The sequence below is a fragment of the Macaca thibetana genome, chromosome 4 (assembly GCF_024542745.1).
Source record: "Macaca thibetana thibetana isolate TM-01 chromosome 4, ASM2454274v1, whole genome shotgun sequence".
Taxonomy (NCBI): Eukaryota; Metazoa; Chordata; class Mammalia; order Primates; family Cercopithecidae; genus Macaca; species Macaca thibetana.
Window position 1 is genome coordinate 40,562,862 of NC_065581.1, and position 26,140 is coordinate 40,589,001.

Sequence of the window (26,140 nt, forward strand, 5' to 3'; positions counted from 1 at the left end):
TTTTTTTGGAGGAACAGGTTCTCACCCTGTCACCCAGGCTAGTGCAGTGGCACAAACACGGCTCACAGCATCACTGCAGCCTGGACCTCCTGGACTCAAGGGATCCTCCCCACTCAGCCTCCCAAGTAACTGGACCCACAGGCACACGCCTCCATGCTCAGCTAATTTTTTCAATTTTTGTAGAGACCGTGTCTTGCTATGTTGCCCAGGCTGGTCTCGAACTCCTGGGCTCAAGCAATCTTTCCACCTCAGCCTCCAAAAGCGCCGGGATTAAAAACTTCAGGTGTGAACCATCATACCCAGTCAGTATAGGTTAACAATAATGTACATTTCAGTATACATTTAGTTATGAAGCCAAACATAATAGAAGGTGCCATTTGAAATTTTATTTAAAAATCACATTTTTAATTACCTAATTAATTCAAAATACAAGAAAGTGTGTGTCATTTGTTAAATAGGGAAAAGTCAAAACATTTCTTGCTATTTATATAATGTGAATATTATTAAATTTTATTAGGATAAACTATAGAATGTAACATTTACTAATACAGCGATATAAACTAAAATAATGCTTCCTTTTATCTGTATGCCAAATGATTACATAATTTAAAAGTTCCCGAAGGGAGTTTTCAATAATATATTATAGTGAAAGAGTGAGAGCATCTGAAAGGGTGATAAGCACTGATGCAAAGTAATGATGTCAATGGCACCAGGGAAATAGGAAGAGGACAATTTGGAAAGTTCCTGCATGTGAGGCCTCGAATAAGGAATTTGTACTTCATTCGGCAGACAATAGTAAGTCACTGAAGAAGGGAATGAGTAGAATTGGTACAATATTTCTGAATGATTAACCAGTCAGTGTAAGATGGCCTGGACAGGGAGCGTCTAGAGCAGGAGGCTGGGTGGGCAAGCGGGTGGGCAGAAACCTGAATGAGGGCAGTGCAGGGAACAGACAAGCAGGGACAGACAGTAGGGAGAAGAGGAAGGGGAGGTAAAGACGAGGAGGGAAGGAGGGAATGATTTCCCTGTGGAAGAAGAATGAACAGGACTTGTTATTGGCTAGGACAAGAGTAAATGAGGACTCAAAGTAACCTAGGAGTGTCAGGCATAATAAACACTGCTGTGCCACCAACAGGAGAGAGCTCAAGAAGAGTGGCCGACGGGGGACTGCAGGGAAGCTGAGAAACCAGCACGGGGAGAACAGAACGGGATTCAGATGGAAATGGCTGCAGGCAGAGGAAAATGAAGTCACGGAAGAGGGTCCTCCGCGTAGTTCAGTCCACTGATGGAGATGTGAACTTCAGCAAAGGAAATTTACAGACAAGGTCGCAGGGATAAGGGTTTTACATAGGGTTGTCCAATAAAATACAGTTACATTTGAATTTCAGAGAAACAATGAATAATTTTATGGGTATGACCCGTGCAACATTTGGGACATATTTATACTAAAAATGTGTTCATCATTTGTCTGAAATTCACATTTAACTGGGTGTCCTATATTTTTCATTTCCTAAATCTGGCAACCCTGGTTGGAACTGAATTAGGAGATAAACTTCTGAAAGAAGCAAACTTAGCTGGAAACAAAGCTCCAAGTAGTAAGGATAGTAAAGAGAAATATTTCTGAGAGAAGAGGAAAGGAAGAGAGGCTAAGAAAAAGGATAGATGCATTTGAGGGAGCAGAAAGGGAAAAGCTCCCTTATGGTAACCTTTCTCAAAAAAAGTCAGTGTTGAAAATGCTCAGCGTGGAGTTAAATTAAGAGCCTAAGGGCAAGTGAATATATAAAAACTTCTGCTCACTTTTGTAAGTTATATTTCTTAGGGGAAGGCTAAAGAACTTGAAGTTCCTTTCAACCCTAGGTTTCTGTGACTCAAGCTTTTCATGTATAAAAGTTTCAATGTTTTTGGCTACATAATTTTTATATTATTAGAATTTCTATGTATGAAAACAGAACTGTGTTATTTAACGTAGCCATATAAATGACAATCTTATAAAGATTGCTTGGTGGTGATTCCATTAATCAAAAGCAAAATGGTTAAGTTTTTATGAGAAAAAAAATGTTTACATAAGTAAAACGCATCATTAAGAGAAAAGCTATTGTTAGAAGAAAATACTAGCATCAAATGGAACACTGAAAATCTGTCAGTTTAAAACATGCCACTTTGGGGGAAAAATACTATATAACTGCACTGGTGCCTCATCCTGAAGACCTTGGGAACTGCAGACTTGCTGGGTTAATCCAGTTCCTGTAGGACTGAGATAGAAAATACGATATGAATTCTCACTTCTTACAGTCACCATGTAACACCGTGGCCAATTTAACAGAATACAGGATACATTTCTATTAAAAAACAAAAACAAACCAAAAGGAACAAACCAAGACTTACATGTGTTAATTAACAATACAAGGGAAAACATTTGGAAGATACTACTCCAGACAAAAACATAGATTTCTTCACTTGAGCCTGGGAGGTGGAGGTTGCAGTGAGCCAAGATCTCACCACTGCACTCCAGCCTGGCAACAGAGTGAGACTCCGTCTCAAAACAAAAACAAAAACATATATTCTTCAGCATTCAGGAAATAACTCTTCAGTGTGTAGAGAAAAAACGTAAATCACTGTCCTCAGAACATCTCAATCTGGTCAATAAAGAACTTGCAGACAAACCTGTCTCCCCTGCCCTGATTCTTCTCACTTCTATCTTCTAATACTTTGGCAGAGCAAAAAAAACAACAAAAGTTCAAACTTAAAACTAAAGAAAATCAGCTTTTCTGTGCTCACTTTTAAACCATCACCTAACTTTCCCCAAAGTAAACATTGCCATTCTTTTCATAACATGATGGTCACATGGAGACACTGTGCAGTCTGGTTTTGTTTGAGGTCATTATAGTAGATATTCAGAATCATGCACAGGAAGAATTACATTGTGGAAGCTTTGCACTCATTTGTTGCTGGTACTTCTAATCTCAGGTTGATAACATCAGGTAAGTTGCCAAGTACTTTCTCAATAAGCTAAAACTGTGATAGAATGATGGTTATATCATTGAGATATTTCTGAACCTCCATTCATTACTTATTTTGTCAAGTAATTTCTAAGGAGAAACATTTTTACCATACCTATACTTTAATAAATTTACTCATGGCTAATTAATATACAACCCTATTATACTCTTACTGGTCCTTAAAGGATTTGCAATACATGAGATGAAACAGAATAGTTATCCTCCATATTTTTTTTCATTAGAGAAGAGTATACTATACTTAATATACAAAGCTTCACTTTTAAAAGTCATATAACAATGCACCTGCTAGTTAGGATAGAAATGAAGTAGCCTCTCAGCATCAAAAATATAACTATCATAAACAACTCTCATCTATCAATTCCCTTAGGGAAGAACGGATTCACTTAGGTGGTAATGAAAGGGTATATGAGTCAGTAGTGGTCACACATGGAATTGGCATATAGCTGTGCTGCCCAGATCAATGTACGCATATGCTCCTGGGAAGTTGGTACTATGAGAATATCCTCCAGGAGCCACTTTTTTTTAGCTCATCTGACTGAGGCCTTAAACAAGGAAAGGAAGAGTACTATTAAGGGCCCCATAGTAGCACAAATCCAGAGACATTAAGACTTTCCTAACTCAAGTCACAAGGTCTTCCAGCTCAATAACTAATGCTTGATGCATATCTTAGGAGATAAAGTATGAGGGAGAGATGCCTGGCTGCTTCCCAATAGTTATTCTCTCATTCTCTAGTAACCAAACCCCAGATTTTAATTGGGTACACTGTCACTCAACTAACAGAATTACATTTCCCCGACTCACTTACAGCTTGGTATAGCCATGTGACTAAGTTATGGCTAATGAGCTCTATGTGATGTGTGTTACTGTTAATAATTATCTTTAAAAGGATCCTCAGGCACTACCATGAACATCTCTATGCAGATAAACTAGAAAATCTAGAGAAAACAGATAAATCCTAGAAACACACAATCTCCCAAGACTGAAACAGGAAGAAACAGAAATCTTGAAAAGACCAATAATGAGTTCCAAAATGGAATCAGTAATAAAAAAAAATTACCAACCAAAAAGAGTCCTGATCCAGAAGGATTTATAGCAGAATTCTACCAGACGTACAAAGAAGAGTTGGTACCATTTCTACTAAAACTATTCCAAAAAATTGAGGACGAAGGACTCCTTCCTAACTCATTCTATGAAACCAGCATATCCTGATACCAAAATCTGGCAAAGACACAACAAAAAAGAAAACTATCAGCCAATTTCCCTGAAGAACATAGATGCAAAAATCCTCAAGGAAATACCAACAAACCAAATCCAGCAGTACATCAAAAAGTTAATTCACCATGATCAGTTGGATCTTATTCCTGGGATGCAAAGATGATTCAACATACACAAATCAATAAATGTGATTCACAAAGTAGAATTAAAAACAAAAACTATATGATCATCTCAATAGATATGGAAAAAGCATTCAATAAAATCCAACATCCCTTGGTGGTAAAAACCCCTCAACAAATGAGGCATCAACAAAATACCTCGAAATAATAAAAGCCATCTATGAGAAACCCACAGCCAACATCATACTGAATGGGCAAAAGCTGGAAGCATTCCCCTTAAGAACCTGCAACAAGGCAAGGATGTCCACTCTCACCACTCCTACTCAACATAGGACTGGAAGTCCTACCCAGAACAGTCAGGCAAGAGAAAGAAATAAAAGGCGTCCAAATAGAAAAAGAAGAAGTCAAATGATTTCTTCACTGATGATATGTTTCTATACCTAGAAAACCTTAAGGATTTGTGGAAAGTCTCCTAGACCTGATAAATGACTTCAGCAAAGTCTCAGGATACATAAATCAATATACAAAAATCACTGTCATTTCTATACACCAATAGCATTCAGGCTGAAAACCAAATCAAGAATGCAATCCCATTTATAATAGCCACACACGCCAAAAAAATACCTAGCACCAGATTTAGTCAAGGAGGTGAAGATCTCTACAGGAAGAATGACAAGACACTGCTGAAAGAAATCATAGGTGACACAAACAAATGGAAAAGTATTCTATGTTCATGGATTAGAAGAATCAGTATTACTAAAATGTCCATACTACTCAAAGCAACTGAATAATTCAACACTTTTCCTATCAAATTACCAACATCTTTTTTCACAGAATTAGAAAAAAACTATCCTAAAATTCATATGGAACCCAAAAAAAAAGCTCAAAGAGTCAAAACAATCCTAAACAAAAAGAATAAAGCCAGAGGTATCACATGACCCAACTCCAAACTATACAACAAGGCTACATTAATCAAAAAAGCATAGTACTGGTACAAAAACAGACACATAGGCCAATGGAACATAACAGAGACCCCTGAAATAAAGCTGCACACCTACAACCAACTGATTTTTGGCAAAGTTAACAAAAATAAACAATGGGGAAAGGATACCCTATTGAATAAATGGTGCTGGGAAAACTGGCTAACCATATGAAAAAGAATGAAACTGGACGCCTACCTCTCACCATATACACAAATTAACTCATTAGACTAAAAACTTAAATGAAAGGCCTCAAACCATAAAATTTCTGAAAGAAAACCTAGGAAATACCCTTCTAGACATTGGCTTAGGCAAGGAATTTATAACTTAAGTTCTCAAGAGCAAATGCAACAAAAACAAAAATTGACAATTGAACTAAAGAGCTTCTGCATAGCAAAAGAAACTATCAACAGGGCAAACAGACAACCGACAGAGTGGAAGAAAATATTTGTAAACTATGCATCTGACAAAGGACTAATATCCAGAATCTATACGGAACTTAAACAAATCAGTAGGAAAAACACAAACAACCGCATTGAAAAGTGGACAAAGAACAAACACTTCTCAAAAGAAGATATACAAATGGTCAACAAACATAAAAAATGCTCAACATTACTAATTATCAGAGTGATGCAAACCCAAAACTACAATAGGATACCATCTCATACCAGTCAGAATTGCTATTATTAAAAAGTCAGAAAATAACAAATGTTGTCAAGGTTGCAGAGAAAAGGGAATCCTTCTACACTGTTCATGGGAATGCCAATTAGTTCAGCCCTTGTGGAAAGCAATTTAGAGATTTCTCAAAGAACTAAAAATAGAATGACCTTTAGACTCAGAAAACCCAATACTGGGTATACACTCAAAAGAAAACAAATCATTCTACCAAAAAGACACCCACAGTCATATGCTCATCACAACACTATTCACAACAGCAAAGACATGAAATCAACACAGGTGCCCATCAACGGTGGATTGGATAAAGAAAATGTGGTATATATACACCATGGAATACCATACAGTCACAAAAAAGAATGAAATCATGTCCTTTCCAGCAGCATTATCCTAAGTGAGTTAACACAGAAACAGAAAATCAAATGCCACATGTTCTCATGTATAAGTGGGAGCTAGGCATTGGGTACACAAAGACACAAAGATGGGAACAATAAACACTGGGGATTCCAAAAAGGGGGAGGGGAGGGGAGGATGGAGGAAGGGGGACAAGAGTTGAAAATCTGTCTGTTGGGTACTATGTTCACTACTTGGGCAATGGGATTATTAGAAGCCCAAACCTCAGACCCACGTAATATATCCATGTTATACACCTGCACATGTAACCCTGAAATCTAAAATTTAAAAATAATAGTACTAAACATTCTCTTTAAAAATGAGGGGCTCCAAACTTCTTCTACTTTTTCCTTCCTGTTGCCTAGAAGATGCATAATTGAGCTGGAGTTCAAGTGGCCATCCTGTATCACAAGGTGATGTGATTGATAAAGATGGTGCAATAGCAAGGCAGAAGGAGCTTGAGTCCCTAGTGACCAGGAAGCTGCCAATAGAGCCTTGGACTGCCTACCCGCAGATTTCTTGTATGTGAAATAGTAAGTGCTTATGACTTTAGTCACTATTGTCTTAAGTTTTTCTTCACAGATGAATCTGTACCTCACGGATTCAACTAGAATGTGTGTGTGTGTGTGTATACAGTATATAATATATAAATATGTATATTATAAAAGAGCTAATACGTAGTAGGTTCCTACTACATGTCAGGCTGTCAATACTTTGAGATATTGTGTATGCGTGTGTATCTCGAAGTTTGTGTGTGTATGTACAGTGTAAATACTGGACACACACACACACACATCTCAAGGTATTCATAGCCTGAAACATAGTAGGAACCTAGTGCATGTTAGCTCTTTTCTAAATCTAGTAGAACTACAATCAACCCAAAATGTAGAGATATCTGTAAACCTCCTATTGTTAGAAAGACGGCAGAATTAGAAAAAAAACAACTGTTAGATGTCACAGGTACAGCCAAATGTGAACAAGCCCTGGTTTTTTTCATTTTCTATAGTCATCTCTAAAAGTTCTCAACCCTGAAATATCTTCTAGGTATCTTCTAATTGATTTGGGTTTGTTTACTTTTCCTATTAACCCAAAGTGGAAGTTTATCTGCCCAGTTTGTTTTCTTCTCTCTCTTCTCTGGCATCACCAGCTTCTGTCCTTTGGCGAAACCTCTCCCTATTTCCAAGTGGTGCAGATAGGGCTGACAATCAGGTTGAGGAAGCCAAGGTAATCAGAGTGCTCCATGCCTCTAGTGACAGTGATTGGTCTGGGGATGGGAATGTGGCTCCAGAATCCTCATGTGGACATTCTACTGAAGCTAGTAGAAAGGACAATATCCTGTCTTGAGGGTCTTGGTTCATAAGCCTATCAGGTTGGCGCTGTCGGCCACATGGAGGAAACTGAGATTGAAGTCAACACATTTCTAGACTTCCTAGTTAAGTAAGCCAATAAATTCCCTTTTGCAGGGGGTTTCCATCTCTTGTCATTGAAAAAGATCTGAAGCCTAATTTAGACTGACCATTTTTCTTTTTCTTTTCTTTTCTTTTTTTTTTTTTTTTTTTTTTTTTTGAGACAGAGTCTTGCTCTGTTGCCCAGGCTGGAGTGCAGTGGCATGATCTCCGCTCACTGTGACCTCTGTCTCCCAGGTTCAAGTGATTCTCCTGCCTCAGCCTCCCGAGTAGCTGGGATCACAGGCATGCACCACCACACTCATCTAATCTTTTTTTGTATTTTTAGTAGAGACGGGGTTTCTTTGTGTTGGCCAGGCTGGTCTGGAACTCCTAACCTCAGGTGATCCACCCGCCTCGGCCCCCCAAAGTGCTGGGATTACAGGCATGAGTCACCGCACCCAGCCTAGACTGATCATTTTTCTATGTGACCTAAGAAGGTCATTGACATATTAAGGATAAAACAGATTTGGAAACTACAGAATCAACAACTTTTCAGTATCTATCTTAATATCTCCTTAGCACCCTACATTTTTTACTCATATAATATTACTCATATAATTATTGATATCACATGGAAATTGGGAAATCTTTGTAGCATGACTTCATCTAATACAGATATGAGATTATTGCCATGATTTTCATCCTTCTAATTATTATTCAGTTTTTATAGCAACATTTGGAAAATAACTTTGACTTGCTACTTAAATGTTACATTATTCTTGTGATTTCTTTGGAAATCCAGATTTTCATGTACTAATAGAAAAACTTCCCCTACCAGATACATAAAGATAGCATAGCAGCTTTCAGCACAATTTCTCCCATTAAAGAAGCAATTCCATTTTTTAAAGTATCATACAAAAGAAGTTTGTTATTGTATTTAAAAAGGATACTTCCTAGTTGTAACATTAATCCTGATTTTTGTCTCAGTAAGAAGAAAATGTGCTGTTCTTATGATAAAATAAACAAAACTTAAATCATAAGAAAAAGCAATATTGATTGCCAAAGATTCTAGTGCTTGAGAGTGAATACAAGTTAGTAAATATACATTTAAATTTCGACATAGCCATAGATGAAGAATATTTTATTTATGAATAAGAATAATTCCTGACACAATTGGTTAGGCACCCAAACTCAGAGTGAAAATGCAGACACTCCCAAGTGAAAATATACTGTACTTCTATTGTCATTTAGATTGAGGCAAAATAGGGTTTCCTAAGAAGTAAATATTCTTAACAAGCAAATAAAGAATTCAGCCATTGGGGTTTTCTTATTTTACAACTGTTTTAGCTTTTATAACAAAGTTTTTAGCACTCTGAAAGCTTTTTATGGCTCTAAATATGCTACAATTACATGAACAACACTATTTAATTAGCACACATTCAGTGCATGGCTCTATAACAGGAATTTTCATTAATTAAAATCAATGGAAATACAAAAGGAGTAGCTGTAAACAGTTTGAGGAATCAAGAATCTAATTTGCCTGTTGCACAAGGAAAAACACCTTGCAGTTATGTGAATAATTTTGCCTTGCATAGCAGCTGCATGTCTGATAGTTTCAGGCTTCATTCCACACATATTTACTGGGTATTTACTATGGACTGGCACTGTTATATGTGATTGGGAATCATTAGTGGAGAAAACAAAAAGATCCCTGTACCTGTGAAGCTGACATTCTAGCAGAGGAGACAGGTAATGTACAGTAGACGTAGTACATAAGTAAATTATATATTAGAAGATGACAAGTGCTATGAAAAAAACAAATGTGGCATCAGGTAGGGGAGTGAGGAATGCCTTGGTGGTTGGAGCAGGGATGGGCTGCGGTTTTTAGTAGCCTGGTCAGAGTGGGCCTCACTAAGAAGCTATCATCAGAACAAAGACTTTAAAGAGGTGACAGTGTGAGCTATGTGGGTATGTGGGGAAAGAGCATTCCAGACAGAGAAAACAGCCAGGGCAAAAGCCTTCAGGCTATAGGTTTCCGGAATGTTAAAAGCTGAAGCAGAGTAAGTAAAAGGGAGAATATTAGAAAAACAAAACAAAACTGTAAGGTAAGGCCCCCCTTTGTTTACAAGGGGGAAGTGGATCATGGAAGCAGGCCGTTTTGGCAGGGCTGGCTAAACTATTGCGGAGCCCAGCGCACGATGAAAATGCAGGGCCCGTTGCTGAAAGAGTAGAGGAAAAGTGCCGTTAAAGGTACACAAAATATAAAACTTTTTCCCTTAAAAACATTTTAGTATTTGTAATACAGGGATAACTTATAATTAGAGGAATAGTAATAAATGAGTAAGGGATAAATTTCCAAATTGCAAAAATATACTATGTTGATGTTATAATTTTGTACAATATAAAACCAAAAATACTTTATTAATATATCTTGATTGATCACACATATGTCCTCGCTTACTTTTCTACATATTCATTTATTTGATCATTGAAGTTTATATTTTTAGCAACTTCATTTTCAATGGATATAATTGAAAGCAAAGTCAATTATTTTTGATACATGCAAGCTCACAAATCATTTTTTCTGATTTTCATTTTTATTTTTTAGCTTTTTAATTTTTGTGGGTCCATAGTAGGTATAAATATTTAAGGCGATACATACGGCTATACAGGGATGCAATGCATAATGATCGCATCACGGAGAATGCATGTCCATCCCCTCAAGCATTTATCCTTTGTATTACAAATGTATTACAAATAATTACACTCATTTAATTATTTTAAAATGTATACTTAAGTTATTATTGACTATAGTCACCCTGTTGTGCTATTAAATAGGTCTTATTCATTCTTTCTATAATTTTTGCTAATTTTTAATTTGGAGAAAGATCTTTCAGTTGATGCAATTATCACTAGAGCTAAGAGTATTTTATAAACTGTGACAACATTAAGGTAAATTTCTGTAAATTATTTCAAAATGTTAAGTTTCAGTATGGTTAAGCTGATGATTCTTGCAAACTAATTTTTCTAAAAAGATTTAACCCTACATGCAAATCAGTTTCATGGAAATTTGAATTTTATTTTAAATGTAAATATATACAATGTATTTTAATGTTTCCTATGATATTTCCTGTCACTTGTGGAGGTTGAACAAGAAACTGAAAGAAGCTTCACGGTAAGTTCATAATTCAAAACACCTGCTTATACATTCGGTCACTGTATCTACTATTACAAGAAAAAAATTAACTTCAAAACTGTCTTCCTTATTAATAATTGGTTCATCTGAAGTTTCACATGAAAATGGTATCCTTTCCTGTTGACTGTCATAATTTTAATTTTTTTTTTTGAGATGGAGTCTTGCTCTGGTACCCAGGCTGGAGTGCAGTGGCACAATCTCAGTTCACTGCAACCTCTGCCTCCTGGTTCAAGCCATTCTCATGCCTCAGCCTCCAGAGTAGCTGGAACTACAGGCACGTGCCACCACGCCCGGCTAACTTTTGTATTTTTTCCCAGAGACAGGGCCAAGCTGGTCTTGAACTCCTGACCTCAGGTGATCCGCCAAATTCAGCCTCCCAAAGTGCTGGGATTAGAGGTGTGAGCCACCGTAGCCAGCCTTTACATTTAATTTTCATTTCTAAGTCTGTAGATATTTGCTTTACAAAGTTGCAGCAGTTTTCAAGGCTGATAATTCTAAATTCTGAAGAATTCTAACAACCTCTTGATATGTTTTATTGCGATGTTAACATGCACACTTGAATTTTGTAATAATTTACTGATCAAGTTTGCTGCCTGAGCTCCAAAAGTTTCTGTTCAGACACTCAGGACAAAGAGATTAGCTCTTGTACCTGTGGGACAGCCACCTCCTAGGCAAGTCCTGGTCCAGCCCCCATGGGAAGCCGTGCTCTGGCATGGCCACAATGCCGCTTCTTCTCATGCTGCCACAGCTGCTACCGCCAATCTGGGTCCAGGTTCCAGAATGGCCTCCCGCTGGAGTCCCCACAGTATCCTGGACTGCTCTGAGGTGTATACAGTGGGCCAAATGCTATTGCGTGGATGCTGCTCTGTGCCTGAGCCTGCCTGTGCACAAACTGCTGCTGGATCATCACCACTTGTGTGTGCTGCTGCTCCACAGATCTCGCCTGTTCAGGTTTATGCTTTGTTGTCTCACAAAACTTCACTTACAAAACACACGTTCAAAGATAAAATTGTTAAGAATTTCAAGACAGTAACCGCTGAGGACTAAAACATGGACTGCACAGGGCCCAGGCCTAAGAAGCCAGAGTTCCTTCTAGGCTACCATAAGGAACTGGCTTTTTCCCTGAGTGAAATGTGGAGCCACTGAAGGGTTCTGAGCAGAGAAGTAACATCATATGCTTCACCTGCAGTCACTAGTGAAGAATACTGGCTTTGCATTTCACACTAGAGAGTAGGCTCAATAAACTCCTCTGATTCAATCATTAAACTTCATTCACACAACTATTATTTTGCTTTTGGACATTCAATATGAACTCAAAAGGAATTTCTCAATCTTTACTCAGGTCAGTAAATTTGATATACACAAAATAGATCAAGTCTACTTATAAAATGTGGTCCTGAGTTAATTAGATGCATCTGATATAACGAACAAAAACCAACAAGAAGGAAGGTAATTGTAAGAATATGAGGGCATGTGGAAACGGGAATTTCCTCCAGGCCTCCAGATCTCTTAGGACCCTTCTCCTTGTTTACCTTTTTCTAGTATAGCCTCTGCTGACTCATAACTGTCATCTCCTTGTCCATAGTGATCCTTCCAGACTCTCATTCTCTCTACCTAAATGCCTTTCAGCTTCTGTGTCTGGCAATAGCCCAATTTGTCCAGATTTTCCCAGTTCACACCGCCAAGAGTGAGGTTCTGATGGCCCCAGCTCATTTCTATTTGGGCAATGCTTCTAGTCCTAGATTGACATCCTATACCATAAGCAGGCAGCCTTTGCATTGCTGCCCTTGACTCAGAATCCTGCAGCCATGACTGCAGAGGACAGTGTCACAAATCACAACATAGTTCCACTGGAAACTGGGTGGAACATTTTTCCGTATCAGAAGCTGTGAGGACTGTAAGTATGGCAATGACATATTGGATGCTTGCCCAATATGTCTCTCACACAACTTAATATCTTTCATTTCAGTGTATTGCTGTGCCTGAAACTGGACTAATTTTGGTAAACAAAAATCTTTTTCACCAGGCTGGTCTTGAACTCCTGGGCTCAAGCGATCCTCCCACCTCAGCCTCCCAAAGTGGTGGAATTGTAGGTATGAGCCGCCAAGGCAGCCAGGATCTTTCTGTTAATAACACAAATTCCGTTAAGAAAGTTAGACTTACTTGCAGTGCTTGATATATAGCTGACACTCAGTAAATATTAGCAGAATGAATGTCGAATGAAGTTTCATGTATCTAATTTAATTATTTTCCTCTGAGAACAGCTACACTGAATGAAGAAATTTTATGAACAAAAGGAAGAAATGTCATTTAGTGCACGCAAAAATTGGACACAGCATGGGAGTGGGATGCAGAAGGTAAAGTGCTCGGACATCTGGAGCATAGGAGAAACAACTCACGAGGCGAGCAGTAAAAGGGAAAGTTGCCTTTCATTTCTCAACTCCAACCTACCCCGATTTCCACCCCCCGGACACCAAGACAAAATCCACTCCCCCACCCCACCACCAGGACGCAACAGTCATCTCAGTTTTACCTATTTGCCATGGCCACAGGAAAGAGTTAACACTGTCGACTGCTGATGAAAGGTAAAATGGGATGAAGACTGAACAAAGCCCACTGACTCAGTGACATGAACATCATTAGTGAATTTAGCAAGGATGATTTCAATGAAATGGAATGAAACACCTAAATGCTGGGTGTGATAAAGCAATTTAAGAAACAAAAGACTATGAAAGGAAGATCTATTGTAGTTTCAGCTCCACAACCTAATTACTGGGTAACCCCGCAGAAACCAATTAAATGCTCAGAGCCCTGTTTTTCATCTAAAATGGGAATAATAATACTTATCAACCCATAGGGTCATTTTAAAAATTAGATGAGATAATATATGTGAAAGTGCTCTTACATTGGCAAAGCTTTATATAAAATAACATGTATTCTTAGTGTTATCAATTAATAAGTAAATTTGTTCCTATTATTTAGCAAGAATTACACTAAAAATTCTGACCAGAAACACATGACCTAGTATAAAAGTAAGGCTCAAATTCACTGACAATAATAGAAACTCTGCTAAAAGTGCTCTGCTCCAAGTAAAGGAACTTTTAAATGAAGATATTTAGATCTGCAAGCGATAAAGCACGATATAAATTTACTGCTGTATTTTCTCCAGCCATTCAAACAACATATTTTCAGTATGATTTTGTTTTTGCCAGTCAATGATAAAGTCAAATAACTACAGTAAAAATCTTGCCAGTTGGAATCAATCACTGCACATTTGTATAGGAAGGTTTTCCCAGAGCACCTTGCCTTCTATTTGTGTTCTTTATATATCTTTCTTTTGGAGGCTAGGTGAGAAATAATAACTAGAAATATCTTTGGATTATTTGTGAATGCATCCTCAAGTCGTGAATTAAAGATCTGATATAAAATTACAAACTTTTTGGTGCCTCGGGAGAAACCAAATCTAAAGAGTTAAGGGGGAAAAAATCATACGGAAAAACATTCATGGCTTGGTAAAATTCTGAATTGGGGTGAAAATCCTTTCTATAAAAATGTTGATGGGGAGCCAAAAATGGATGATAGCCAATACTCATTGAGCATGCACTATGTACGTACTGAGCAATCACATATACTGGGGCATGTACAGCTCATTGGATTATCATGGCAAATGAGGTAGATATTACAGTATCATTTTCCCCACTTAAAGATAAAAAGCTGGTTCAGGCCAGGCACAGTGGCTCATACCTGTAATCCCAGCACTTTGGGAGGCTAAGGCAGGTGGATCACCTGAGGTCAGGAGTTCGAGACTAGCCTGGCCAACATGGTAAAACCCCGTCTCTACTAAACATACAAAATTAGCAGGGTGGGGTGGCGCATGCCTGTAATCCCAGCTACTTGGGAGACTGAGGCAGAAGAACTACTTGAACCTGGGTGGCAGAGGTTGCAGTGAGCCGAGATCATGCCACCGTACTACAGCCTGGGTTGCCTGGGTGACAGAGTGAAACTCCACCTTAAAAAAAAAAAAAAGCTAGGACAGAGAAAGATGAAATAACTTGCCCAAGGACACACAGCTACTAATAAGTATTAAAGTTGGGATCTGAACTGTGCTTATATGGCTCCAAAGTCCATGCTCTTAATCAGTGTGTTATATAGTCTCCCCCAATTATATCTTTAGAGAAAACATTCAGCTTTCTGAAAATAATCTGTTAAGTACCTAACTTAGTCTAAATAGTTTCAGATTTCTCTTAACTTGTAATATTCCTGTGAATGTTAACTATAGTGCATTAAATCAAGAGTGGGGTCCCTTCTGAGCATGGGGCCCTGTGTTATGACATAGGTCTCATGTACACGAAGCTGGTTCTGCCTTTAGGATAAGGTGCTTTAATTTATTTTAGAAATAAGTGGGAGGTAAATTACAAACAAACAAATACCAATTTCAGAATTGTAAAGTCGTTTAGAGCACATCTCGGATCTCTGAGAAAGATATTGACAACAAATACCACCGGTATCATCTGTCACTATCTGCATCACCCCGCAACCTAGCTTTATGCCTAGGTGAGTGAATCTCAAACTTTAGTGTGCATCAGAATCACCTGAAGGGCTTTTTAGACTACAGATAGTTCTGATTCAATAGGTATGGGTGAGGCCTGAGAATGTGCGTGTCTAACAAGTGCCCAGGTAACGTTGATGCTGCTGGGTTATGGACCACACTTTGAGAACCACTGGCCTAGACAAAAGAGCAGGTGTCTATATAGCATGATTTTAGTCATTGAAAGGGCCTCTGTCCAAAAACTACTTCAGGAAGGAAACAGAAATAAAACTCGCTTTATAAGAAATAAAGCCCATCACTGTGCATTTAAGCAATAAAGGAAGGCTGACAGGTGCTAAAGGATCATCCTCTATCTGCTAATTCTCTTCCTCAACAAATACTAGGAGCATTTAATAGACACCTGACACTATTCTAGGAGCCAGAGACACAACAGTGAACAAAGGTAAAGAGGAGTCCTTGCCTCCATGAAGTTTAATTCACGAACAGGTGAGGCTCAAAGTGCCATGATGTGAACACCCCAGAAGCAGCCCTCAAACAATAATGGGCAGGGGTGGTCAAGTACCCTGGCTTCTTTGCCCCTTGGGTGGGACAACTCTGAGACATGTTCCTAACAGTTCCCAGTGGGTACCAGTGGAAATAAGTCCCAGTTGCTTACAGTGGTAACCTGCTCTTTAAAAGACCCTAGCTTCCTTTCCTTCGCTTTCTCACTTCCCTACTGCCCTGCCGGTGCTTCCTGAACTCACCTCCCAAATACATTACTTTCCCTGGAATCCTAGCCTCAGGATCTGCCTCTGGGGGCACCAGCTTAAGAGATGTCTCTTCATGCTGAAGAATCACACTGCTCGTGTCAGTGCATCTCCGATCCACTGGTTGGTCTCTTTTATTATCTTAGGAAACCCACAACTAACTTTTTAATCCAAGTAATGCTTTTTATTTTACCGCTGACCCAGTAATTTTCACCCCTCACATGTACAATACTCTGTCAAGGAATCCTACTTCTTACAAGTAAATAGCTTCATGCAACTCTTATGCTTTTTTTATTCTATAGGTATTTTATCAAAAATTATGAATAACATAGTTACTATTACAAACATGATAGTATCATGCAATTTCTTGATCAATTATTCTTAAGAAGAGAGACCCAGATTTAGGCTCTCTTTTTACCAACAGTAATAAAATCTGTGTTTGAAATGTGCATCTTTAATACATTCTATACTTGTTACATCAACGGCTGTTTTCTTCACATTCGCCAGCTGTAGGTAGAATGGCAATGTTATCCCCTTCCTTGGTAAGTCCTTGATGGAGCTTGTCAAGGTCATCATCTTGTATAATTACATGGCTTTAAGCTGATGTTAGTGTTCCTGTTTTGAATCATAAGACCATGTTCTCAGCTGAAAATATAATTTTAAAATTGTTACACTTAAAAATTTAAATTTAAGTATAATCGTAAAGTCACAAAAGCCAGAAATGTAATGTTATCAGGAAATTCAGCATAGCAGCAAGTAAAGCCAAGTACAGGTTCCTGTTTATAAACAACGCATCTGGCAAAGTGCAATTGTGGCCAGAAGTTGAACAGATCTGGGGAACAGGCAATGAGTTTTTGTACAATTCAGTGGCGAACAATGTTTCCTGTAAACTTAGAAAAAAACAAAATGTCACTGGTGTTTTTGTGACTTTCAGATGGGATTAGTTTTATTGAATCCCATGGGGGAGAAGTTCCAGTGTAATAACTGAGATTGCCTAATTTACAGAATAAAAGAATATCACAGAACAAATGTCACTAAAATTTTTATAACTGAGGATTTTCTTAATGTTTTATTTTGAAATAATGATAAATTTACAGGAAGTCATAAAGAGAGTATACAATAGTTCTCTGTACCCCGTTTGCCCCAGTGGTTACATATTCCATAACTGTAGTACCTTTTCAAAACCAGGAAATTGACATTCGTACAATGTATGTGTATAGTTCTATGCCATTTTCTCACATGTGTAGAATCAAGCAATCACCACTGCCATCAAAATACAGAACTATTCCATCACTATAGAGATCTACTGGTGTTAACATTTTACCAGTTTGAATGAAGTGTAGAAACCTTACTTCCCTTAGGGCCCTCTTCTCTTTAAAACCCATAGGGGTGGAGTCATGGGTTTTTCCATGGTATCTGGATGGAGTAAGGCAACTAATATCTACAAGTTTTTTGTTTTGCTAGGCTGCCAGTCCCCTGGCCCTCTTGCTAGAGACAGTAGACTCTTCTTGAGGATTTTGTCTGAGCCCACTGGTGTTTGTGGGTGTCTGCTTTCTCCAGCATCCAATCTGGGCAGGGTGGTTAAGTGTCCCCGCTTTTTGCAGATATATGAGGGGAAAAGACCAAGGGGATTCACCATTCTGTCACTTCTCAGGTCCTGAGGTCTCCACCTAGGCTATCTTCTCTTCAACTTTCAGAGTCATGTTTCTTTGTATATGACATCCAGAGTATTCAGCTGTACTTAGTAAGGGGAATAGAGAGAAGTGTGTCTACTGTATCTTGGTCTGGAACCAGAGGTCAGTAGGCATGTTTTTTTAAGTGGCAAAGAAATTAAAGATCTCTAATTTTTTCATCCCTTACATTGAATAGGGCACTGACACTTGTAAAGTACATTGTTTCTTTTCATCCTTAAAACAACCTTGTAAACTTGGTGTTATTAGCATCCCCTTTCTCAGAAGGGATAACTGATTCAGAAGTGATATGTCTGATCCAAAGTCACATAGGGAGTTAGTCACAGGCTAGGCCCAGAATTGGATTATTTGACTTCATACCAAATATTTTGAGCCACAAAAGGTAAAACCATGAGTAAACAGAAGTGAATAACTAAGATTTTTTTTAAGCCTCTTTTGTGAGCCCTCTTTTCCCTATTCTGGCCTCCTTGTCTTGAAAGAGCAGGAGCTCTTCTCTGGTTGGATTAGCAGAACTGGGTGAGCTAGGCAACCCACAGCATTATCAGTAAAGCCCGTTTCCTAAAGAGCAACAGGTAAAAGTCCTGCTGGGCAATGACCCTGGTACGACTGAGAGTGTGGTACTGCCCTCTGCCATGAGAAAATCCCCTGCATCAAGCCTTGGCCTCCCACTCAGCAAAAGCATATGTGCAAAAGTAGTCAAGCACATCTTTTTCCAAATCTGAGAGGGTAGCTGTCTCTTTATAGTAAGAAGAGAGTGAAGGAAAAGAGAAATCTTCTTACTATAAATTGAAAGGCAGCTCCTGATATTGTTCATCACTCGTAAAATCAAAGGTTAACAAGTGGTGGCTCACAATGACTAATAGCTTTCCAAAAGCCAACCTCATTGGCCTTATTGTAGTGTAGGTGCCTTAGCTGTTCAGTACCGGCTACAGGGACTGTGTCCTAGCATAGCCAGTCCTCCTGCCAAGGCACATTCTATTCATTTTGGCCAAACCATAATGTTCTTACAAAACAATGAATTTCCAAATTTTTGCAGAATACTCACTGCACATAAAGTAAATTTCCTACACCCCAAGCTTTTAGGTAAAACATAGATCGGCATGGACATGTTTTCAACAACCCTGTATGCAAAGAGACAATGAAGCAGTATCTTCACAGCTTTGAGAGGAAGGAACTGTTAGCGTAGAGCGCTATACCCAGTCAAATGGCCGGGTAGAGCAGCCTCAACCTGCTGGGCTTAAGTGATTCTCCCACCTGAACCTCTTGGATAGTTGGAACTATAGGCATGCACCACCACGCCCAGCTGATTTTTAAAATTATTTATAGAGACAAAAATCTAACTATGTTGCCCAGGCTGGTCTTGAACTCCTGGGCTCATTTAACTGTGAAGGGAAAGGAAAGACTTCAGAAAGTTCCCCAGTCCTGAATTTTTTCTAAGAGGTTATTAGAGGATGATTACCAAAAGGAATCTAAGAATTAGACATGAATACAAGAAACAGTGATAGACAAAGAAATAGTATAAGTTTGAGATAATGAAAATAAATGTTAATAAATATCAGTTGATCTCCACAGTGAAAGTTGTAGAGGTGTAGGAGAGGCAAAGTAAAAGTATCCTAACATTCTTGACTAGAGAGAAGACAGAGAGAGCGAGACAGAGACAAAGTTTTTGATGTTGAGAAAAATACAAATGTTTAAATATCTGAATTTAAACTAGAGCTGTTGAAGTACAATGCACAACTTGAGAAAGAAAATGGAGGCAGCAACAACAGTCAAACCAACAAAAAGCAAGAAAGGAAAAAAATTAGGAAGTACTAAAAAGAGGAGAAAGAAAATAACATACGAGGAATAGCTCCAAATTACGGTGATCATAATAAAGATAAACTGGTTAAAGTAACTAATTCAAGATCAAGAACTGTGGGTTTAGCTAAAAAGGCAAAAGCAGCTGTATTTTATTTATCAGGCCCATTCTTAAAAACAAAATGTCACAAGGCAGTTGAACTAGGAGAAGGAGAAAGATAAGACAAAGACTGACAGAAAAAAAAATAGCAAAACTAATTTCAGGAAAAAAAAAAAGAATACAAGGAGAAAAGTAATAGAAAGGATAAAGAGGAATATTTCTTATTGATAAAAGATAAATCCCACCAGGGCCAACGTGAGCTGCTTGGATAAAAGTGCTCTTGCCTGTCATTTTTGAAATCTTGTTATCGTGGAGTTTGTCACATCAGTGGATAAAACGAAGCCCTGCCTGCATGGAGCTTTGCTTTAGTGGAGGCAAACAGACACAAAAACTAATATAGAATTAAACGGTATAATATGTCAGGACCAGGCGTGGTGGCTCACGCCTGTCATCCTAGCACTTTGGGAGGCCAAAGTGGGTGGATCACGAGGTCAGGAGTTCAAGACGAGCCTGGCCAAGATGGTGAAACCCGTCTCACAAGACAGAAAACCAAATACCGCGTGTTCTCACTCATAGGTGGGAATTGAACATTGAAAACACTTGGACACAGGGTGGGGAACATCACACCCCAGAGCCTGTCGTGGGGTGGGGGACAGGGGGAGGAAAAGCATTAGGAGAAATACTTAATGTAAATGATGAGTTCATGAGTGCAGCACACCAACATGGCACATGTATACCTATGTAACAAACCTGCACGTTGAGCACATGTACCCTAGAACTTAAAGTAAAATAATAATTAAATAAATGTCGGATGGTGATACGTGCTAAAATAAATAAAGTCAAATAGGGAAGGATAACTAGGTGCAATTTTAAATAAGGTACTACAGGAAGGCCTTACTGAGAAAGCCGCTGTGAGCAAAACTTTCAAGTTGCTGAGGGAGAAACCATGCAGATTTCTGAGGGAAGAGCATTCCAGACAGAGGGAACAGCAAGAGGAAATGGTCACCGCATACAATTAAAACCGCCTAAGTTAACTGAGAAGGAACGGAGAACCAGGAGAGTGTGACAAGTGAAGAAAGTATTTGGAGGACGGAGTGATCGACTGTGTCAAAATGGCAGACATATCAAATAGCATGAGGACTGGGAAATGATCATTATTAAATTTAGCAAATAGAATTCCTAGTTGACTTTGACAAAAACAATTTCAGTGAGGCAGTGGAGGCCAAAGCATGATAAGAACAGGGTTTGGGAGAGGAATTGAAGTAGTGAATATAGTAGGCCATTTCAAAGATATTTTCTGTAAAGGAAAGCTGAAGAAAAGGGCAGTAGCTGGAGGAGAAAGTGGGCTCAATATGAGAGTCTGTAGCGGAAGGAAAACCCAGGCATCCATGAAAAAGAAACTTAAGGTTCCCTTCCTGAATGATGTTAGGAACTGTAAAAATAAAACACATGAAACTAGCTATCTGAAAAATGACACAACCCAAATGATTGCTAAAAAGACGGGAATTTCAGAAATGTTTGACATCTAATCAAGGAGACTTGAATTTTATCTAAAGAGGTGTTATCGGATTCTAAAATAGTTTAAGCCTACTTGATTGTAGGTTACCTAATGAAGGAAGGCTGTATTAAAAAGAGAAGGGCTTGGTTTGCATAGGATTCATAAAACAGGAGTTTGAGAGACAAAATGTAGCACTGCGTTCCCAGCAATGTCCACTAAAAAGGGTGTACTGATGAGTAGACTTGAAAACTGGGTTCATTTAGCAGGTATAATTTTCATTATTTAACTGTAACAATGAATATATCTTGGGATTATCATTAGGTTATTAACATCATCCAAATGATTTCAGATCAGAAAGCAAGCTTATTAGCAGTAGTTTTCTAAATGGATTCCCTATAAGAGGACTGTGTGCTTATCAAAGAGCTTGAGTGTCTTAGTCCCTAGGAGACTGCCAATACATATTAATAAATTGGCACTCTGATTTATTTGGTACTCTCATGTGAGTTTAGTTCTAGTAGTCAGCAGCCTGGAATTATCTAGATATATTAAAGCAAAGGGCCAAGCTTTGAAATGACACTGAGGTAGAGCAGGGCCAGCATTATTAGGCAGCCTCTCAGGTACCACCCATACCTATCCTTTGTCCATCTAACTGTATGTTTGAAGTACTGTACTGTACTGAGGAAAGAACACTGAACTTAGCAGTCCAAAAATCATCTAGGACTCTGCCACCACTACCCATGCAACCCTGAGTAGTGTCACTTCATTTCTGTGATCCTCGGTTTATATATCTTTACAAATAGGAGTAACAATAGCTAGTCTATCTCACTGTGTTATTTTGTTTTGTTTTGAGACTCAGAATCTAAATCTAAAACAAATGGTTATAGGAACAGAAGGTATTAATGCTATCATCATTACATGTCCTGCAGCCTAAGTATATAATTCATATACTTAAGCACACTACCACAGTTATCTGAGAACTGAAGACAACGTGAAAAGCCACGAGCCCACTGAACAAAATATGGGAAATCCTACCTCCCAGCAACTGGTTTGGCAATGTTTTCAAAAATGGTCTCTTGCTTTGCATCCTGATCAAAAATTCTTTGAAATCTGCAATGTGAAAAATAGTAATTATTTAAAAGCTGCACCTCCAAACACTACCAGATTAATAAACCTTGTTTTTCTAAAAGCTTTATAAATTACCCCATATTTACATCACTGGGCTTACCTAACTTAGCACAATGTTTGCCCTGTAGTCTCAACCACACTGTGCTGTTGTACTCCTGTATACAAATGGTGGGTAAACAGTATTGCTTTGACAAGATCTGCACAATAAATCCCTCTGAAAAGCTGCAGCAGCTTTGAACCAAATAACAAATTGTCTGCTTTTTAGCTCTCAAGAGGGACAGTGTCTACAATTGGCAAGAAATTCAAAACTAGATAGCTGCATGAAATGGAAATCCAAGAACAGGATATAAACAGCCAAGGAACTTCTGCTGTCTGACCTGGGGGAAAAGAACGCAACTGTGAATTGTATGACTATTGAACTTAGCTTTAGTATTTTGAACTAAAGTTTATTTTTCCACTAATTTGGTGCTATATCCTAGCATCAACCATTTAATTCTCAGCATGGTTTTGTTTCATTTTGTTGACCATGAGTCAAAAGTCAAAAAGTAAATTACGATAGACCTGTCCTGCAAAGAGAAGGTTTAATCAGTTTGGCAATGGCTTAGGGGAAGGGGGTGGAGGTATGGTGTCAATTTCACTCTTCTTGCAATGCTACTCTGACTTAGCTTAGTACTGGATTACAAGCACAGTGGAACACTTGGGGTAGAAGACACAGAATCTATGTTGTTTTTTTTTTTTGTTTTGTTTTGTTTTGTTTTTGAGATGGAGTCTCACTCTGTCACCCAGGCTGGAGTGCAGTGGCGTGATCTGGGCTCACTGCAACCTCCGCCTCCCAGGTTCAAGCGATTCTCCTGCCTCAGCCTCCCGAGTAGCTGAGATTACAGGCGTGCCACCACACCTGGCTAATTTTTGTATTTTTAGTAGAGACAGAGTTTAGTAGAGACAGCTGACTTGCCTCCATTTTAGAGAAGCAAACAATGAAAGATACAAAGAGATAATCTAAGGCACTCTGGCTAGTATGTCATTTAGCAGGGAAGATTATGTTTTAGACAGTAATATTTACTGTTTAGTGTGTCCAGACTGCTTCTCAGAACTCTACAGATGTATCACAGCTTCAGATATGAACACCAACATAACACAGAGGTCAACATAACACATAGCTGCTGAATTGCTCTTCAGAGCACTGTGTAGTATGAGGTCTGAGCACATATTCTCAGCTTTTGAGAATTATGATAAGGCTGGTTCACTTCTTTTATCAAATGGGTGATGACTGGGTGAATCAATTAGCCATTGTCTACCCCATTTCCTTAAAAAAAGAGTAATTATATCTACTACCCTGTAAATAAAAGAGATGGCAGAAGTTTTAAAGAAGGCAGTGAATCACACACAGAATATCTTCTGAAAGGTACCTTGTGTAAAAGTAATGAGATAGCATTTTCATTTCTAATTCATCTATTCATTCCACAAACACATACTGAGGGCCTACCATGTACCAGTCACTTCTAACAAGATTTAAATTAAACTAAAATGTAATTTTAGTATAATATCTATAAAGCATATTGAATTCCTTGGGGAAAAATGACATCCTCCACTATTTAAAATAACAGGTGGTAGAAACACAAGCAATCCAGATCTCTCTTTTTATTGACTTTTCCCCATACATTTTAGAGAACGATGTTAGCACCCAAGTTTACAATAAACCATTAATTATATATTAAACATCAAATGTCATCATCCCAAAATATTGCATTTTATACAATGTAGTTGCATAGTAATCTGAAAAGGCATTTTGATCAGCTGTCTTCTGAAAACTACTGAAGAGCACAACAGAACCACAGAGTTAGAAGGGATTTTAACGCGTTCAGTCTAACGATTAACAGAGGAAGAAGTCAAGATCCACAGAGATAAAGTAATTACTCAGAGTCTTAGAGCTCATCAATAATATGCCTTGTGACATAACTTAAGTTTCCTGATTCTTCGGAGGTCCTTTCATTTGTTAGGAACTTGAGAAGACTTTTTCTAAACTCCATTTCAAACTCAGCATATGCTGACTTCTTCCCACCCTAAAGAATGGTGCACTTCCTGTGCTCTTCCTCATCCCGGAAAACAGCTCTATCCCTCTAAATGTTCAGTCCAAAACCATTAGGATCTGCTTGACTCCTCTGTTTCTACTACACTCTATGTCCAATCCATCCGCAGACTGTCAGCTGAGACCTTCACAATACATCCAGAATTCAATTATTTCTGTTACCACCTTGGTCCACGCTACCATAATTTCTTGCCTGGTCTCTCTTGCAATAGCCTAACTAGTCTCCTTTTCCCCCTTCCAGCCTGCTTTCCACATGTCAATAAGAGGGATCCTGCTAACTTCCAGCCATGTCAATAAGAGGGATCCTGCTAAAACATAAGTGAGATAATTTCATTCTTCTGCTCAAAGCCCTCCATTGCCTTCTCATGGCACTTTGGGGAAAAGTTCGAGTCCTCACAATGACTTATAGGGCTCTATGTGATCTGGCCATTCTGCTGCCTCATGCTTACTCTACTCCTCATGCTTACTCTACTCATGCTTACTCCCCTCTACCTCTTGCTTACTCCCCCCTACCTCTTGCTTACCCTACTCCAGCCACATAGATCACATTTTCTCAAACATGCCGGACATTCTCCCCATTAGGGATTTCACTCTTGCTGTTCCCTTGGCCTGAAAGTCTCATCCCTTAGATACTTGAATGGCTGGCTTCCTCACCTCCATCAAGTCTTTGCTAAAATGTTCCTTTACTGTACGCCTTCCCTGACCTACTAAATGTTGCAACCATTCCTCTCCTTCACCCCCCGTCATCCCAGCATTCCTAATTCCCCTTCTTTGTCACACTTTTCTCCATGGCACGTAGCACCTTCTGATGTACATGTTGCTTACTGATCTTCTCCTCTGTCTCCTCCCACTAAAATGTAAGCTCCCTAAGTGCAGGAGCTTTGCTGTGTTCCCTGCCGTATTCCTAGTGATTAAAACAGCTCACAGTGGGTAGCCAATAAATATTGATTGGTTGAATAAATGTTCTTGGGGGAAAACAGCCTTTAAAATGCTTAAATATTTATCTCTGAACATATGTGTAAGTTGAATATTTTATTAATTTTGAATTTTGAATATTAAAACCAATATTTTCAATTCAGAGATTTAAAAATAAGCCAATGGTGCTTTTTCAACAATTTTACTCTGTTTGTATCTATGTAATTTAAAGAATACTTTGTGGCCAGGTGCAGTGGCTTATGTCTGTAATCCCAACATTTTGGGAGGCCGACGCAGGCGGATCACGTGAGGTCAGGAGTTCGAGACCAGCCTGGCCAAGGTGGTGAACCCCTGGCTCTACTAAAAATGTAAACAACATTAGCTGGGTGTGGTGTGCATGCCTGTAGTCCCACCGACTCAGGAGGCTGAGGCAGGAGAATTGCTTGAACCTGGGTAGCAGAGGTTGCAGTGAGCCAAGATCACGCCACTGCACTCCAGCCTGGGTGATACAGTTAGACTCCATCTCAAAAAAAAAAAGAATACTTTGGAAAGGGTCCAGAGAGACATAGTAAACTGTTCTTATCAATAAAATGGAATCAAGCTGAATAAAATCTTTCAGCAAACTGTTGTTTTATGTAATAGAT

General features: G+C 38.7%; 2 protein-coding genes across 4 annotated transcripts in view; one reads left to right on the forward strand and one right to left on the reverse strand.

Annotated features, from left to right (window-relative positions):
- DAAM2 (dishevelled associated activator of morphogenesis 2) overlaps nucleotides 1-26,140 on the forward strand; it is a 979,794-nt gene that overhangs the window by 772,563 nt on the left and 181,091 nt on the right. The gene's annotated exons all lie outside the window — the stretch shown is intronic.
- The window catches only part of KIF6 (kinesin family member 6), a 381,700-nt gene that overhangs the window by 347,796 nt on the left and 7,764 nt on the right, over nucleotides 1-26,140 (reverse strand). For 2 of the 3 annotated variants that reach the window (XM_050787599.1, XM_050787598.1), the window contains exon 3: nucleotides 22,400-22,474. In XM_050787599.1, coding sequence (XP_050643556.1) covers nucleotides 22,400-22,474 — 75 coding nt within the window. Of the gene's footprint in view, nucleotides 1-2,125; nucleotides 2,253-22,399; nucleotides 22,475-26,140 lie in introns of those variants that run through there. The other variant, XM_050787602.1, reaches the window with a different exon arrangement.